This window comes from Sander lucioperca, chromosome 1 (assembly GCF_008315115.2).
Source record: "Sander lucioperca isolate FBNREF2018 chromosome 1, SLUC_FBN_1.2, whole genome shotgun sequence".
Taxonomy (NCBI): domain Eukaryota; kingdom Metazoa; phylum Chordata; class Actinopteri; order Perciformes; family Percidae; genus Sander; species Sander lucioperca.
Window position 1 is genome coordinate 17,370,327 of NC_050173.1, and position 16,533 is coordinate 17,386,859.

Below are 16,533 nucleotides of genomic sequence, written 5' to 3' on the forward strand. Positions count from 1 at the left end.
AGATATGCTTTGTTGTTCAACTGATTTTATTTCTTTTTCTGTATATCAAAGAAAGCATAATGGAGACCAAACACAAAAAGGCAGGTACAAGTGAGGAGGAAAATAAGCTTAATCAAAAATCTAACAATTCATAACACTGCCACTAGTATTGTTCAATATTCATAGGAATACCATACTGTTTTTGAGCAGAGGTGGCATTTAAAATCATTATGGATCAATAATAATCAAAAACAGTGATGGGTAGTAATGATAAATCGTATAAGTAGTAGTACAGTTATAACAATAGTGATAATCAAAGTGACAATGAAACATAAATGAATAAAAAGCAGATCTCCATAAAAACCTATCTAGTTTGGACAGTGCAACACCGTGTGTGTGTGTGTGTGCGCGTGGGTGTGTAATCCCAGTCTTGAAGATCAAGCACTCCAGTCCTTGCTTTACACACAAGATACAGTTTCAAACAGGAGTACAAATTATTACTCATGAAAGGACATTTCACCCTCCTTGTTTCAAAAACCACACCAAGTGACTTCTTAATGTCGTGTTAATGGCTGTGTTCATTTGAAATGTCTGTAGCTTGTGCAAAAATTGTGGACAAGTGCAAGTGCCGTGGGATGTCCTTTACAGTTTGCATTTACGAACACCTCTCCTGCTCTCTGTCGACCTCAAGATTGCTTTTTGGTTTTTGAATGACAGAAAGCAAAGGGAGGATTACTTTGGAATATCAGTTCTTTTTTTTAATATATTTCTTTACAAAAGATGTTTTAGTTTTGCATTTTTGTTAAAACTATCAATAGTAACATTAATATACAACTTAAATTGAAGGAAAACATCTTTAGTATGTTATGTGTCCTTCAACACAGCACCATCTTCTTAGCTCTCAGTCAACACATTTAATGTTTCCCAATTTGCTTTCAAGATTTGAGTATCCATTAGTCCCTTAAGGATACTAGTAATACCCAACTTTCTCCCTTGTCAATGTTTCCAGATATGAGAGCTCATTTCACAGCACGTACATTACCAGAATTAGTAACTTTGTATCAAAACTGAACAAAACAAGGAGGAAAAAGTATGGGAAACAGCCCATTTCAAGCCCTGTTCTCTTAAAAATTTCTACAGGCTTGGCTTTTGACCTAAATAAAAATCTGTTACATCAGTTTTTTTTTTTTTTAATTGCTTCTATTGGCATTTGTATAAATATTAAAGTAAATAAAATGCCTGTCCTGTTTTTTCCTGCACAGTATTCATGGCAAAGAAAACCGTAATTTTTTACGAAATCGGGTCTGACCCTCCGTGCCAGGTGAGGATGAAATTAATTCACTAACATTATACAAGAGCTTGAATTTATATACCTGGTGGGGTTTCTTCTTAAGGCTGTCATACTTCTAACACACCCACAGTAGGTGAAAACATTTATTCCTCTTCCTCCCCCCAACAGGTTTGAAGAGCTGCATTTCAAAATGAGATATACACCATTTGGAGGGAAAGTGAAATCCACAGGATCAAAAGGAATTTGTTGTAAAAACAAGATAGTTGGTAATTATGTAATTATAGTCCTTGGCCAAGAGAATGCTGACAACTTTACAGGCAGGATTTGTTATGTTCTAGGTACAGAATATGACATTCAGAGGTTTCCCCTAAAGATGGATATAAAAGCATTTTGGAACAGAGCTCTCCTTCATTTACATACCCAGGTCTGCTTCTTGCACACTATTATGCTCACACTTAAAGCATGTTTCATTAGACTAGCAAAAATCAATTTATTTGTGATTTATATTAAGGCATCCAACATGCATTAATGTATCTTTCCATAAAAAGACACTTGCATTAGAATGCTTAAAAACATATCAAACAATGTAAAATGTGTCAAAGTGCGGTATGCCAAGATTCTACTTTCCTCAGCCTCTCTTTTTGCCCTGTCTTTTTGGATTGTCGTGAAAACTATGAACATGTAAATGGGGACAATTCAACAGCCCTATTCTCTCTAAAAGTACCTCTTTTTTTATCCCAAATGAGTGGACACAACACTCTTCAGATCACACTCCTGTAGCAAATAAAAAAAGGTGACGGCCAATACCAGTTCTTTCTCACCCAATGGTTAAGTCCAGTCATATTATATCCAAGCAATTTTTGCCCTAGAAGTGAAAGTAGGCATGATACAAACAATTCCACAGGAGAAAACAGTTATTTGTGTGATTATTTCATGTTATAATCCCAAAATGTTTCCGGGCCTACCGACAAATGGCCACTTCCAAAGAGGAAACACTTTTGCATCAGTCTTTAGGGTAGCACAGTTCAAGCGAGGCACGTTGAGTGCCTTTACAAATTATAGGAAGGTAATATATAACCACAGGCTTAGGACCAAAAATGTTTGGATAAAGTGTGTGAGGATTGAGGGAGACTTGAGATGTGTTCACCACTTATCAGACAGCAACTGAGTGAGTGCTAAGCAGCATGGAAATAGTCTGCTGTTGTACTGGAATCCAGGTGAACTCTATAGATTAACGGATTTCGAGTCAGTGAAGGTTGAGCGAGGAATAGCGGGTGCAGGGGGAGCCAACTTCAAAAACTTAAGAATATTAGCTTTCGAGGATTAGTGCTCAAATTTGTATATTAAAATCTGAGGAGCCCAAATGGGTCCAAGAATAGTCAGTGTGCAGACCAATCCTGATCTGAGTCTTTAGCTGTTGCTGGTGGCCGTCGGTGGAGGCGACTCGATAACCATCTCCCCAGAACTGGTTACCAGAGTGGAGTGAGGGACCTGTGAGCCCGGCACAACACTGCCAGGTCCACCGTTACCCGTTCCGTTCTTGTTGACGAGCGTCGTCGGCTGGCCAAAGTTAGTGGTTCTCAGGGTTGCCAGATGACGCGGGGAGAAGACGTGGGCCCTCGCTGCAGCCCGGGATTCAAAGGAGATGTTGCAGGCATCACAGCGGCCCGTCAGGGTCTCCTTTGGCACTGGCTGACCGGCCATTGGGGAAGCTTGAGGCTCAGTAACGGTCAGCTGAACAGGTTTGGGCAGGATGGGACGATTGGCTTTGAGAGCGTTGTACTGCAGGTAGCTTCCTGAACTCATGTCCACCTTTCCACCTGACAGTGGAGACTGGGAATGGGAAGTTGGGGGGGGGGTGATAGACAGGACCAGAGAGGGAATAAGTTTAATGTCGTATCATTTAAAGTTCAAATTTTGTTACAGGTTTGACTGAACCATCTGACTAATATTCAAGCCCTCTATACAATTGCTATATGCAAATCTGTATTTTGGACAGCAATATTTTGTTTTGATTATATTTGTTTTTATAAAACCTGTGTTCTTGATCAATAGTTTGAATGCTGAATGTCTGCTGCAGTGTGTTCCGGGCTCAGACACATTTAGCTTTCGAAGGAAAAAGAATGACTTAATAGTGCAGATTCTGTCACTGTAGTTGAAATCAATTTCACAATATTTTTCGGACAGAGATTTTGTATCACAATATGGCAAATGTATGCCAAATCGCATTAAATAATGAACTGTGCCCCACTGCTATGCATGTGTAGAACAAAAACAACAAGTTATTTAAATTATAGTTTGCTTGAAATAATTTCATTTCATTAAATTTGGTAAAACCTTAAAACAATAAGTGCACCATAATTAGGTTTGGTTACCTTTTTTCTGAACTTTACTCTGTGTAATAAAAACATTTATTTCAGTGGAAAAAAAACATGACAAAAACTTGTCAATTTCACCATTTTGTTATTTATTTAGAAATTTTACACACTAGACAAACTAAATCCCTTTCCCACCTCCCTCTCCCCTCCCAAACCTGTCGCTACAACCGATTAAAATCAAATCATATCATTAGGGGTGGGACAAAATATCGATACCGCTCTATATCGTTGTCCTTCGTGCGATACGAGAATCAACAAATGGCGCCAAATAGATATTTTAATTAATAAAATAAGGTGCTCTAAATAGATTTTCCTGTTCCCAGCGTCGCTACTTCATGGCTCCTCGAGGTGGCGCTCAACACATGAATAAAGGAAACATAACAAGTTAACTAATTGTGCTTAGGCTTATTATGCAAGTTGCTGCATAGCACTAAAATGCCCCCAGGTTTATTTTAAGGAAGCTGGTAAACACTGAGATTTTTCCAGATTTAAATAAAAAAAAAAAAAAAAGAAATTCTGAAATCTTCCAGGTTTATATAAAACAAGTTAAATGTGTCCGGATAGACACAAAAACAAGTTTGTCCTTCTTTAAAAGTTTAAGCACTAATGTCAAAGTTCGTATGCAAAGAAAAGTTTAGGCTTTTAAAAAGTATGAGCATAAAATGTATACAGGTTTTACAGACACAGGTTGGCTTTGTACTAAAGCACTAGAATTAGCATTTTTATGTGCTTTTTATAAAGAAATGTTTTGTTTGTGATAATGTTTCATTGTTGCTGTATAGTTCTGTAATTTTAATTTACAGACTGAAAAACTTGCAGAATTGTGCTGTTTTTCCAAGGGTGGACTTCCGTCTACACTGCAGCTCTGAGCACGAGCCCCGCTCTCTGTCAAACATGCAGAGGAGAGGACAGAGAAGCTAGCAATTACGCGCTCAGAAATTTGGCACCAATTGATATAACGTGAATCGGTACTCAGTAGTACCGAAGTAATGTGGTCGGTACTCTAAAAAAGTACAGAGTTCGGTACCAAACCCTAACCACAATATGATTCCACTTAAAGTCAATATATGATATTGAATTATTGCCCAGCCCTAGAATAAAATGTGCAAAGAAGCAATGTGATTCCAAACAAAGAAAGGTTTTCTCTTCTCAGTGACCTACCTTGCTGTGAATTGCATTAGCCTTTCTTACTGTATGAACAATAATATGATTTTGTACCAAAGACTCCTTACCATTTTCTCTTGCTGCAGCCTCCAGCGCTTCTCCTTGGCTCTGGTGTTTTGGAACCAGATCTGCACCACCTTGAGTGGCAGGTTGAGCTCGGTGCCGATTGCCTCGCACTCCATGGCGTTAGGGTGGGCACAGGTCTCGTAACAGGACTGCAGAATGGACAGCTGTAGGCAGGACAGGTGTGTGCGTGGCCTACGGCTGGATGAGTGGGGCAGAAAGCTGCTTTCTGTCGGGCTTGATTTAGCTACAACCGGGGTGGAGGGGCTGGCCACTTTGGCAGAGCTGGGGGTATTCGGGCTAACTGGTGCAATGCTGGGGGTGGGAGGAGGGGGGATGGTACGAGGAGACGTGTGTGTTGGAAGAGCCAATTGTTCTCTTGATAGAGTGTTGATCTTAATGGGGACCTTGGGGGTCCAGTAGTTGAGCCCATTCTGTTTTTGTGGCACCACTGTTGTGGCAGGAGGCCTGTTGTGGATAGGAGTTGTGGGCAGCTTGGGAACCATGCGGTTAGTGACCCCTAGTCCAGGACCCATCTCATTTTCACTGTCTTTCTCCTCATCAGTCTTTTCTTCCTCGCTTTCCTCTTCTAGCTTACGTTTCTGGGCCGGTCGTGGGGCGATAGGGATTGGATCCTTGGGTGGTGCTAAAAGAACAGGCGTGTTGACTTTGGGTGCAACTTTGACCATAGTGACGTTGCTGGTGGTTTCAAGCTTGGTCTTTGGCACTGCAGTAGTACTGCTGCTCACAGGAGAGACATTGGTAGAGGAAACAACCTCCTTGGGCTTGATAGGAACTGGGGCTATTTTTTTCACCACGGCCGGTTTTCCCAGATCCTTTACAGGCTCTCTCTCTGTCTTAATGAGGGTGCGCACAATTGGAGCAGTTGTGATGCACCCAGTATTATTTGGAGCAGGCTTGTTGGAGAAAATGGGTTTGGAAAGAGGCCAGGTAAATTTGATGAGAGGTTTTCCAACTGCTGCCAGGGTCCCATCACTGATGAATCGGACCTCACCCTTTCGTTCCCTCGCCCTCATGTTCTGGAACCAAATCTGAACAACCTTCTTTGGAAGGTGCACCCACTCTGAAATCTGTTCAAACTCATGTTTCCCAGGATTTGGGTCTTTGAAGTAGCAGCCATACAGAATGTCAAGTTGTTCAGCTTGAATGATGGTCCTTGAACGTCTCATATCCCGATACCTTTTTCCTTTGGACTTCCTCTGCTGCTGCTCCTGCTCCCTTTCCTTCTCCCTCTCCCTTTCCAATAGTGTGGCATTCATTTTCTCTGCTGCCCTCATGTAAATACTAGACTTTGTCATGTTGTTGCAGTTCACCAGACTCATACTGCTGTTGGAAGAGGACATGGAAGTAATGGGTTCAGGCTTCACCTGCACTACTACCAGACCTTTGGATGTGGGCCTCAAGCCAAGCCCATCCAGCAACTGTCCCTTCTGTGCTGCAATTTTATCAGCCAGAGATGATGAGGAAGAAGCAGATTTTGAGTTGTTTTTCCCCATGCTGAGATCCAGAGCGGACTCACAGTCACCACCATTGGACAGGTAGTGGGAAGATTGGCTGTGGGAGGAGAGAGACTGCGAGAGAAGAGAGCTGGAGAAGCGTGTGATGGTTGGCGGGTTAGGAAAGATGGGTACTTTGCTCCCATCAACCACGGTAGGAGTAAGAGAGAGGACATAGGGGCTAAGGAACTGAGTAGAAAAAGGAGCAAGGGACAGGGGAAGTGAGTGCAGAGCACTGGTTGGAATCTCAGCGTGGGACTGTGAACTCGGAGGATCCCCTTGGGCGTCCAACTCTAGATCCACATCTGGGTCCTGCCTCTCCTTCTTCACCTCCACCTCATCACGCTCAAACTCCCCTTTTCGCTTTTTCCTCTTGGCCCTCTGAGCCCCTCCGCCCTCCTCGTCTTCATACTCATCCTCTGCATCAGATAGGAACACAGTTGTGGAGCGCAAGACCTTTCCTCCAGCTGATCCCTTATCACCATGAACTTCCCACTGTGCTTCATCTTTAGCAGGGCTCTCAGGACCCTCCCTCAAAGACCCATTCTGACTTTCCTCATCAGACACAATGACAGAGGTGTAGACCTCATTTTCTGAGTCAGAAGTGAGACAGGAATCTCCCTGACCCTCCCTCCCCAAATCTTTCTGTCTGCGTTTCCCTCTTGTACTAGACAAATCTATTGCCTGACTACCTGACGCTTCAACATCATCGTCACCTTCTGCTATAATCAGTGAGCTTTCCTCGTCATCATAGTCATTGTCAGAACTTTGGGCATGCCCTGTAAATCCTGCCAAGCGTCGCAGGTGTTCCAACTCTGTCGCCCTCTGCCTCTGTTTTGCATGTCGAGCTTGGCTCAACCACCTGCGCACCTCTTCCTCAGAAAGTCCAACCTCTCTGCCCAGCGCCTCACAGTCCTCATGGGGAGGACTTGCAGCATCAGCCTCACTACGTGACTCAAAGAACGCCCAGAGAACCTCCGACTGGAACTCGGACAGCACTGGAAGGTCTGGATAAATGGATCCCATTGCATTACAATGGGGTCGAGTTTGGTTGTTAGTTAAGGCATTTGTGCTCGGACTGGATTTTGGAGTGCCAAGAGAGCCACAAGGGCTAGTGCCTGATTGTGATTTTTGAGGAGTAGAATCGGGGCTAAGTGTAAGGTTTAAATTTAAAGGACTGAGGCTTGAGTTGCTGGGCACAGACGCAGAAGGCGAGAGGTTCTTGTTGCGGAGGCTCTTGTCTGTGCCCGCTGGGGAGAGACAGAGGCTAGCTGCTTTATCACCTTCCAGGTCCAACTGATTAGTCAAGCTGTCTCCATCTGTTGTGCTATCTCCAAGTGCCTTCCCATTGTCTCCATTATTCTCAACCTTCGCTTTGCTTTCTATGTTAGGAAACTGTGCAGAATATTTACTGTCATCCTCAAGTTTATCTGTTTTAATGTTCTCTGTAGTCCAGTTATTCCTGTCCTTGATCTGATCCGAGAACTTCTCTTCAACGGTCTCATCACTGCCCTGCCTTTCCTGTTCTCTCTCACACTTTGTAGTCTGTTTTCGCTCTTCCAGGCAAGGCTGTATGTTTGTGGGAACTCCTGCAGAGGGCCACTGGTTCTGTAAGCTGTTAAGTCTTTGGGTTAGGAGGGCTTGCTGGGCTGTGCTGAGACCTACGAATGGCACACACTGGGTTAGGAGCTGGCCTTGCTGGTTATCTTGGTGCTGCTGGGTTTGGGCTTGGAGCCCATTCAAGATCAAGGGCATGACCATTTGAGGCTGAGGCACGAGCTGAGGCACGGCGGCACCAGGAGCAGCACTAGCCGCGAACAGGGAGGGGAGGAGGGAGTGCGAGAGGGTGCTGGGACTAGATGTGAGGAGGGTGAGAAAGGCTGAGACCGCCTGAGCTGAGGCCACGGGGGAGGTGAGGAGGGAGGGAGCCACTTGTGAAGTTTGAATCTGCTCTCCGTCCTTTGAAGTAGTCACCATCACAGTCCCAGGAGCAGCACAGTTGGTGGTGGTAACTAACTGACTGGTTCCACTTCCAGATGTGGTCACGACAGTGTTTAGAGCACTGGTGGCGGTACCTCCCAAACTAGCAGCATCAACTGCGCTGTTTGCAGCATGTGCGACAATTCCAGCATTCCTGCTGCGGGTCTGGTGCAAGACAGATTTCATATGGCTCTCAAGGGTGATGGCATGATTATAAGAGACTCGACATGTAGCACACTGGTAGGGTTTGTTTGATATATATGGCCGAGGCAGGACAGGAACTGAGGGGGGATCAATGTCCCCACCTTGTTTTGCAGAGCCTGATGTCATCCTCTGAATGTGGGATGCAGAGTTGTAATGAACTTTCAAGGCAGTTTTGCCGGGAAAAGTTTCCAGGCAGGCATTGCATTTGAATGACTGGGTGTTATTGTCAGCTGGCACACCATTTTTACCAACTGACTTTTCACTAGCGTCTGGGATTTCTATGTTTTCAGTTGCTCCTGTAAGTTGATTTCCCTCCTCTTCTGGCTCTGGCTCAGCTTTACCTCCCTCCCGTTCCATTATTCTCGCTTTCTCCATCTCTTTGTCTCCAAGCGTCTGGGTAGCGTCTGAACTCTCACTAGATTGGCAGGGATCTGAACGGACGTCTTCAGCGTGCTTCAGTTGTGAAGATTCAGCACCTGATTAAATAAAAAACACAGATTAACTTTTATGTTCTCGTACATGGAGGTCTAACTGATAACAGCAGTGCACATTTGCATACTGAATGTAATGTGTTTATCAGCCCATAATCAACCTTTTTACCCACCTGCAGGACACCCCACATCAGGGGCAATTTCCCCACTGTAAATGCCTCTCTTTGTTTTTCCTATATATCTATCTAATAAAGCGAGACGTATCTGTATGTATGTATATCCGTGTTTGGGGGTGTGGTTGGTGGGAATTAATCGGGTTAATTAAGTCTACTGCTAATTTACAAATAACAGTACAGTCACCAAAATACCCCCCGCGTTCCTTCTGCAAGTTATTCTGGGGTACAATTTGGTTTTGAAGAATTCTACAAGCAGCAATACCAAAGGCCAAGCAATCGGCCCGTTCTAAAACAGGCACATTTACTAGGCAGGCACTGCTACTGTAGTAGCTTTTATTTGGTCACAACACAATTCCAGTGCAACTTCTCCAGTGTTATATAGGAACATGAAGAAAAGCATGCATGTGTGTCATTAAAGTGCTATATTTTGTGACCTACTTCTCACGATTTAAATAATATTTTAGAATATTTTTTTCACACTCACCTAAAGATTTTAGAGAACTTTTGTCCTTTTCTCCTCCGCTGGCACACTGTTTTAGAACAGCCTGTTAAAAGAAAAAGGAGCGTGTCAGCTAATTCCCATAGCAAACTTAACTCTGCAACAGCTCCTTTCAGAAGAGCTGAATGCGATGTAGCTTTTGAGCTGCACAACATTTGGGCATGACTCATTGATGTGTGGTTGTATTACACATAGCAAGCTTTGCTAGCCTTTAATTTACAAATTACCCTAAAAGGCATAAATTAGGCAGTCTGATCAATTCATCCACTAATAAAAATTCTTCCATTTCTTAGCACACTAAACTGTCATAGACCTATACAAATAGTGTGTTCATTGAGGTGCTTGTTTTTTTCTAATTTGATCTCTACTCAGCAAATACCTTCACACTGACATATTTGGTAACTGGTTAGTCCAAACTATTAAATATTCAAAACTATCAAAATAATGAACACTTACACTTAAGTGCTGACTGCCAAATGTCAACCTGCACCAACAAGTCGTGAACCGAAAAACAACAGCCTTAGTCACAATTCACGCCACTAATTACTAATGTAAGGCACTGATGTTAGCTTTCATGCTAAACAATGACAACGACACTAGCTTAAAGTGATGCGGAGACATCGAACCGCACATAACTTTATCTATGGATTCATAACTATGAATTTATTGTACAAAGACACTGTAGTTCCAGGCTGGATTAAAAGCTTATGGAAGGCCTACGATCGCACGGAAGAACTTCTTGAAATGGTGCATCATTCTGCTTCTAAACAAAAAAACATTAAGTCTCCACACTGTATTCATTTGGAGATATTGAATGTGACATATAATGTACCGGACCATTTGTTTTTAGAAATCAGTGTATTTTACTTTTAAATACCAGCTGAAGAAAACACTAAGATATGAATTCTGATAAGCGCTTACCTATGTAACATATATAACATGTTCTAAACTAGTAATAAATGCTATTACCCAGTAATTACATATGGAAATGTCAAAGGATAAACATTTTTGTTTAATTACACTTCCCAATGCATACATGTAACCTGTCTACTTTCTACTTTTTTGGTAATGGTGCAAGGGTGACACATCCGGGGGATTTATAAAGTTATCCATAAGGGACCTTTTCTCATATACCATAACATATATACGACATAGGGCGGACTAAGTAACAGAAAGAAATTATAATACAGTAACGCAGCAATGAATACTAAAGCTCTTGTGTTTTTATGAGTCATTTATAATGTTGGAAGTTATGATTACGGTTCCTCTTTGCTAATGCAGTTCTACTTGCCACATCACATACTTTGCATTTACTGCAGAGCTACAGCACTGCAAGGTGTTTGATATTTTGTCCAACCACTGTATATCAGTGGGCTCATTAAACATTACACACATAATTGATGTACTACCCAAAATGAATCAACTTCTACCCTTCAGGGAGTGTAGCCTGGCCATACTTACAATGTCCAGCAGTTTGTCGACACAAGATGGAAGCACGCTGTGTTGCTCAGTGAGATGTAGAGACAGGGAAGATCTGTCTGTTTGCCCTTTTTGGCACAGGGGGCACAGCCACTCTGCCACTCCATTGCTTTCAGTGCTCACTGTCTCTCCAGACTCCTCCTAACAAACAAAAAATAGATTTTAGATAATCCTACTCGTTCTGGAGCTGTTATTATTTCACACAAATGCAGAATAGAAAAAAAGAGAAAGGAAAATGTGATGTAAGGAAGTCATTTCACCAGATCAAGAGAGGAGCTGCACCCACCAAGATAAAAGTATACCTTTACTTGTTGGTTGTACACCTTAGCTTGGTGACCAGCACTTATCATGCATTTTCTGTGTTTAACTACTTGAACCCACAATCAGAAGCCAGTGACCATACCCTTCAAAAGGCATGTGTGTCCTTTTTAGTAGTAAAACTAATCCCAGATCATTCACAGGTCTCTGAAGTTCCATTCAACATTAACTATATTTAGTAGGGACCTTCCCAACATGTTGTCTGCAAAAATGCCATTATTTAAATTACACCCTTGCAATTTAAAAGGACTATCCATCCATCCATTTTTTTTCAGTAAGTTGTACATTGCTCTGTTGAAAACTCCAGTCAAAAAATCCATCGTTTCATACTTCTTTGCAATCAAACTTTCAACAAACTGATCCGATATCACATGTGCACATGAAATGTTTTAAATGCAGAATATTTAAACTCAATCAAAATCATAGCATGCACTTCTTGACATTTTACAATGATCAAATATACAGTCCCCCCCCTCAATTTTGACCAATACAAGGAAAGTTGCCAGTACATTAAATATGATCTGAAATCATACTGCATACACTCGACGTGTATGACCAAATAACGTTGCTCCCACGCAGTTTTAAGAAGTCATAATAGATTACTAGTCTGGATGTTTACCACACAGCTTTGATGTATTTTTCTGCAAGCATTCATGATCCAAGATGCAACCAAGACTGCAAACCATGCCCATGAGGAGAAATACCAACACAGCTACAATCCTGACTTCCTCGTCAAGCCAATTAGCAAGCTAGCAGGCTTATATGACCAGATATTTCGACAAGTCTTTATCTGCAGAGTATATCATGTTTAAAATATCCTCGTCCCGAGTTTCATAATGAAAAGCCAAGATATAAGCAGATTGACGTATCTCTGCTCATAGTTGGCTAATTAATGAGCAGTCTAATTAGCTATGCCGAACAGAGACGAATCAATTAGCTAGCAAGCTAGGTTGTGAATCCCCCCCCCCTGTAACGTCGCATTACAGTCGTGTTTCTGGAAATGCTCGTTAGCTGTTAAGTTTACTGAAAATAACCCCGCAGTGATAGCCAGACACTGCTCCGAAACTGCAAAAGACAGGGCATGCGTATGCATAATCTCGTTGCTGGCTCTCGGTTAAGGCTGAACGGTCATTAAATTAATCAACAAAAGGGGGTTGAGCTAATAACAGTCGTGTCACTTTGCTAGCTAGCCTGTTAGCAGGCAGAGATAATTAACCGCTCCTCAAACTGTCTCCAACTGGCTAGTCTCTCCGCTCCCTACAAACTCTGCCTGGTCCAGGTGGGAACTGCAGCTTACACCGACCGAGTTCACCAAGGGTAGAAAATACTCTCACTAGGCATTAGATCACGAACCTCGGCCTCGAGTTATTTCCTTACCCCTCTGATTGTGGGCTGCCAATCGGGCATGTAGTGTTGCACCGCCCGCCGCCTGCTGCTCAACAGGGCAAATTGAGGCCTAGCCGGACTAAAGCCATTTAATTAATGAACGTGGGCTCCGTTTACAGATGTGTTAGAAAACACTCGCACCCCCTCCTCCCTCGCCGCCCAGCAGACCCCCTTTTGACGCGTCCTACCGTTCAAATCCATACCTTTAATACTCACGGTCCAACACATGGCCATTTAAACTACCATTTTAACAGCTTCAAGCCGTAATTGGCGAAAAAATTAAACGCTAAAAAGCTACTTGAAGCGGAGTACGTGCGCCGCTGTCGCCTCGACGATGGGGGTGGTGTAGGGAGAGCAGGCGAAAGAGAGACGAGAGGCAGAAAAAGTTTGGGATTTAATGTTGGATTTCTATAAGGGATCGGATTAGTATAGGGCACAATCCGTCGTTTGCTCGATCCTCTATTAGTCGCAGGCCACTATCCCCGCACAAATCAGCACAATTAACCGATCGCGAATGGCGTTTAATTAAGTTCAGAGCAATTAGCTAATGCGTTTTTACCTGCATGGTCGCCGCTCCAGCACGCACACACACACACACACGCTTCCTCTGTGGCTCCTCAGAAGTGAAAAGTTTTCTTGCCTGCCCCCTCTCTCTCTCTCTCTTTCTCCCTCTCTCTCTCTCTCTCTCTCTCTCTCTCTCCTGTTCTCCCCCTCCCTTCATTCGCCCTATCCCTCTCTCCTTCCCCTCTTCCCTCTAGTAAACAGACCACAGCTCCCCCCAAGGCTGATTGCTGACATTCAGAAGGGGCAGACACGGCTATCAAATCCCTTATGTAACCCCGCAGATATTAGAGATTATTAATGTATGCTGAAACGTCTATTCCAATATTGAACATTAAACATAAGAAAAGAAAAAAATGCACGGTATATAATTGTCTATACAAGTATGTCGATGCCTAGATTACATGGAAACCCCTTTAATGTGAATCCCTTCCGCGTTTTTGCATTAAAAGGTGAATAAAAAACGAGTCCCCATTCTGCCAACTTGGATTGTCACAAAGAGTGTGACGAGTTAATTAAGGCTGAATAATAGAGACATGACCGCAAAGGCTCTACTCAGCACCGTGCGCGCGAATTATGACACGCTTTCAATCAAATGATAGGTGTGGCGCACATAGTCGAGTATGTGGAATAAATATTTATGAAGCAGAGGGGATTAAAACTGCACCATCTGTATGCCCCTGCGTTACTGGGACAGGAAGTGATGTCCCTGAATACAGTGATAGGTGTCTTTAATTGCGCCTGTGCAAAATAAAATCCGCTGACGTGTAGGGGCCGGACATCCACGACCATGGTAGGGGTTGCTCCGGGCTGCTCGGATTAATGTGTCGCTCACGTTTTGAAGCCGAATTATTTGGATATAAGGACTTGACTTGTGGAGGCGTGTGAGAGTGCATTTCGCTACGTCGGTGGTGACTTTTTACAACTCTGTGGTTCAGTTAGGTGATTTTGACTTGTAGTTCATGTGTTATGAGTCAGCAGCAGTTGCTTGGGCTGAATTTTTCGTTACTGAAATAATGACACATGGGGCTGCTACTGCTATTACTGTATAGTCGTTGGTTCAACAATAACAGTTAACAGTTTTGAGTATTTACAGACAGTTTACAATTTTACAATAAGGGCTTGAAAATAAAATAATAGGCTACTAAACAGAATAACTATAACATTTGCAAAACCAACCAAGCTAAAAATGTGACAACCCTGAGTAGAGTAAATAATGGTTAAATGCAGTGGTGGGAGAAGTAAGCAGATCTTTTACTTCAGTAATAATAACACAATGTAAAACTACTCTATTCCTCGTAAAGTACTATAGTAGCAGTAGTAAAAGTACAGAAGGAGTTTATATTATTATTATTATTATTATTATTATTATTATTATATAAATACTACATGCAATTGTTATATTATTATTATTATTGTATAAATATTACATGCAATTGTTAGATTATTATTATTATTACTGGTGCATTATTGTGTAAGATGCATTTTAATGTAGCAGGTTGAAGTGAATCTAATTGTAATTTATATAATTGATGGTAGTTTTATTCATAATAATGCATCATATTTTTTATTTTGTATGTACAATTGTAATCTGCAGATCAACTTGTAACTAAAACTGTTTAATTAATCAAGTATAGTAGAAAGTACAATATCCCCTCTCAACCGTCGTTGAGAGGGGATATAGTCGTTAACTAAAAAAGTATAAAAATGGATGAACTCAAGTAAAGTACCTCAAAACTGTACTGTACTTACTGCATAGAACTTAATTAATGTACTTTTCCACCATTGGTTAATGTAAAATAATTTTTTTTAAAAGTATAAAAGAGCATTTTAGGCCCCTAACCCCACAGGACAGATGAAGACATGAAAGGGGAGAGAGAGGGGGAACGACATGCAGCAAAGGGCCGCAGGTTGGAGTTGAACCTGCGGCCGCAGGCGCCGAGGAGCAAACCCCTATACATGTGCGCCTGCTCCACCAGCCGAGCCAACCCGGCCACGATGTTGACATCTTGACTAGGCGTTACAATAAGGGATCCCTGTTACTGTGTTTAAGAGTTAAACTTTGTAAAGTGTAATATATGGCCAATGCCTTCTTACTCTCTTCTTATATAAAAACCAACACCTGCCTATTAGGTTACTTACTAAAAAGATTAATATCAGTCTTAAAGCTTGCCATATTTAGCTGGATTTGTAATCATACACTGTTGTTGGTGTTGCTCTTACTATGTCGTTTCAGATGAGCGTGGAAGTGGAAAGAAAATTTGTGTGCAATGCCGACACTCTGAAAACACTGGAGAAGATCGGGGGTACGGCTTTAATTTGTCTAACACATTTACGCATGGGTACATTTAGAGCTGAGGCGTTTAACTGATGCTGTGATCCACATCAACTTCTGAAGGACTTAATTTAATGACACTAATTGCTGTGGTTTACTCTGTAATTGAAGTAACACTGGCCATGTGTCTCTTGATAATGATGAAGTTCAATTGTCTGTATCGGTCTCGTTAGTATTTTTTATATTTATTTATCTATTTATATCATCTATCTCTCTTCATCCCACTTCTTTTACCCAGCAGTGTGTCTTTGCCAGCGTCAGTTTTGTGACCAGTACTTTGACACCCCCAAGTTTGAGCTGACTTTGAGAGACTTGTGGCTGCGTAAACGTAAAGAATGCTGGGAGCTTAAGTGCCCAACCGCAGTCAACGGGACAAAAGAGACGTCTGGAGAACAATCTAAAGCGGCAGCATTGTGTTCCCGCTACAAGGAGATAACCAATCTACCTGAAATTCAACTGAGAGTGAAAGAGGTTCTGAAAGATGTTTGTGATGACAGAGAGACAGAGACAAGCCGCTCACAGGAGGATGAGTCCTGGCTGAGCAAAATGAATCTGGTGTGCTTTGCAGAGTTTACAACAGTGCGGAGGTCATTCACTGTAGAGGAGGAGGAGGGGGTGCAGATAGATCTTGACCAAGCTGACTTTGGCTACAGTGTGGGAGAGATAGAGGTCCTAGTTCCAGAGGGAGGAGATGTGCAGTCTGCCTTAGAGAAGATCGAAAGAATGGCTGGAATGCTGGGTAAGCTCAAACCTGTCAAACTGCCCGACCCTT

At 42.4% G+C, this 16,533-nt stretch overlaps 2 protein-coding genes across 19 annotated transcripts in view; one reads left to right on the forward strand and one right to left on the reverse strand.

The window, feature by feature from the left end:
* Positions 1-5: 5 nt before the first annotated feature.
* Positions 6-16,533, reverse strand: part of zfhx2 (zinc finger homeobox 2) — a 20,282-nt gene continuing 3,754 nt past the window's right edge. The window contains exons 1-5 of one of the 5 annotated variants that reach the window (XM_031294583.2): positions 13,425-13,567; positions 11,144-11,302; positions 9,668-9,728; positions 4,881-9,052; positions 6-3,103 (exon numbers count right to left, since the gene is read on the reverse strand). In XM_031294583.2, the coding sequence (XP_031150443.1) occupies positions 2,681-3,103; positions 4,881-9,052; positions 9,668-9,728; positions 11,144-11,302; positions 13,425-13,430 (4,821 nt within the window). In that variant the 5' untranslated portion in view covers positions 13,431-13,567 and the 3' untranslated portion in view covers positions 6-2,680. Of the gene's footprint in view, positions 3,104-4,880; positions 9,053-9,667; positions 9,729-11,143; positions 11,303-11,421; positions 12,075-12,098; positions 12,659-12,856; positions 13,073-13,424; positions 13,568-16,533 lie in introns of those variants that run through there. The other 4 variants (XM_031294582.2, XM_035999687.1, XM_031294581.2 and 1 more) reach the window with 4 other exon arrangements.
* Positions 12,740-16,533, forward strand: part of thtpa (thiamine triphosphatase) — a 4,353-nt gene continuing 559 nt past the window's right edge. The window contains exons 1-4 of one of the 14 annotated variants that reach the window (XM_031294600.1): positions 14,210-14,300; positions 14,335-14,363; positions 15,663-15,732; positions 16,000-16,500. In XM_031294600.1, coding sequence (XP_031150460.1) covers positions 14,249-14,300; positions 14,335-14,363; positions 15,663-15,732; positions 16,000-16,500 — 652 coding nt within the window. In that variant the 5' untranslated portion in view covers positions 14,210-14,248. The other 13 variants (XM_031294601.1, XM_031294605.1, XM_031294611.1 and 10 more) reach the window with 13 other exon arrangements.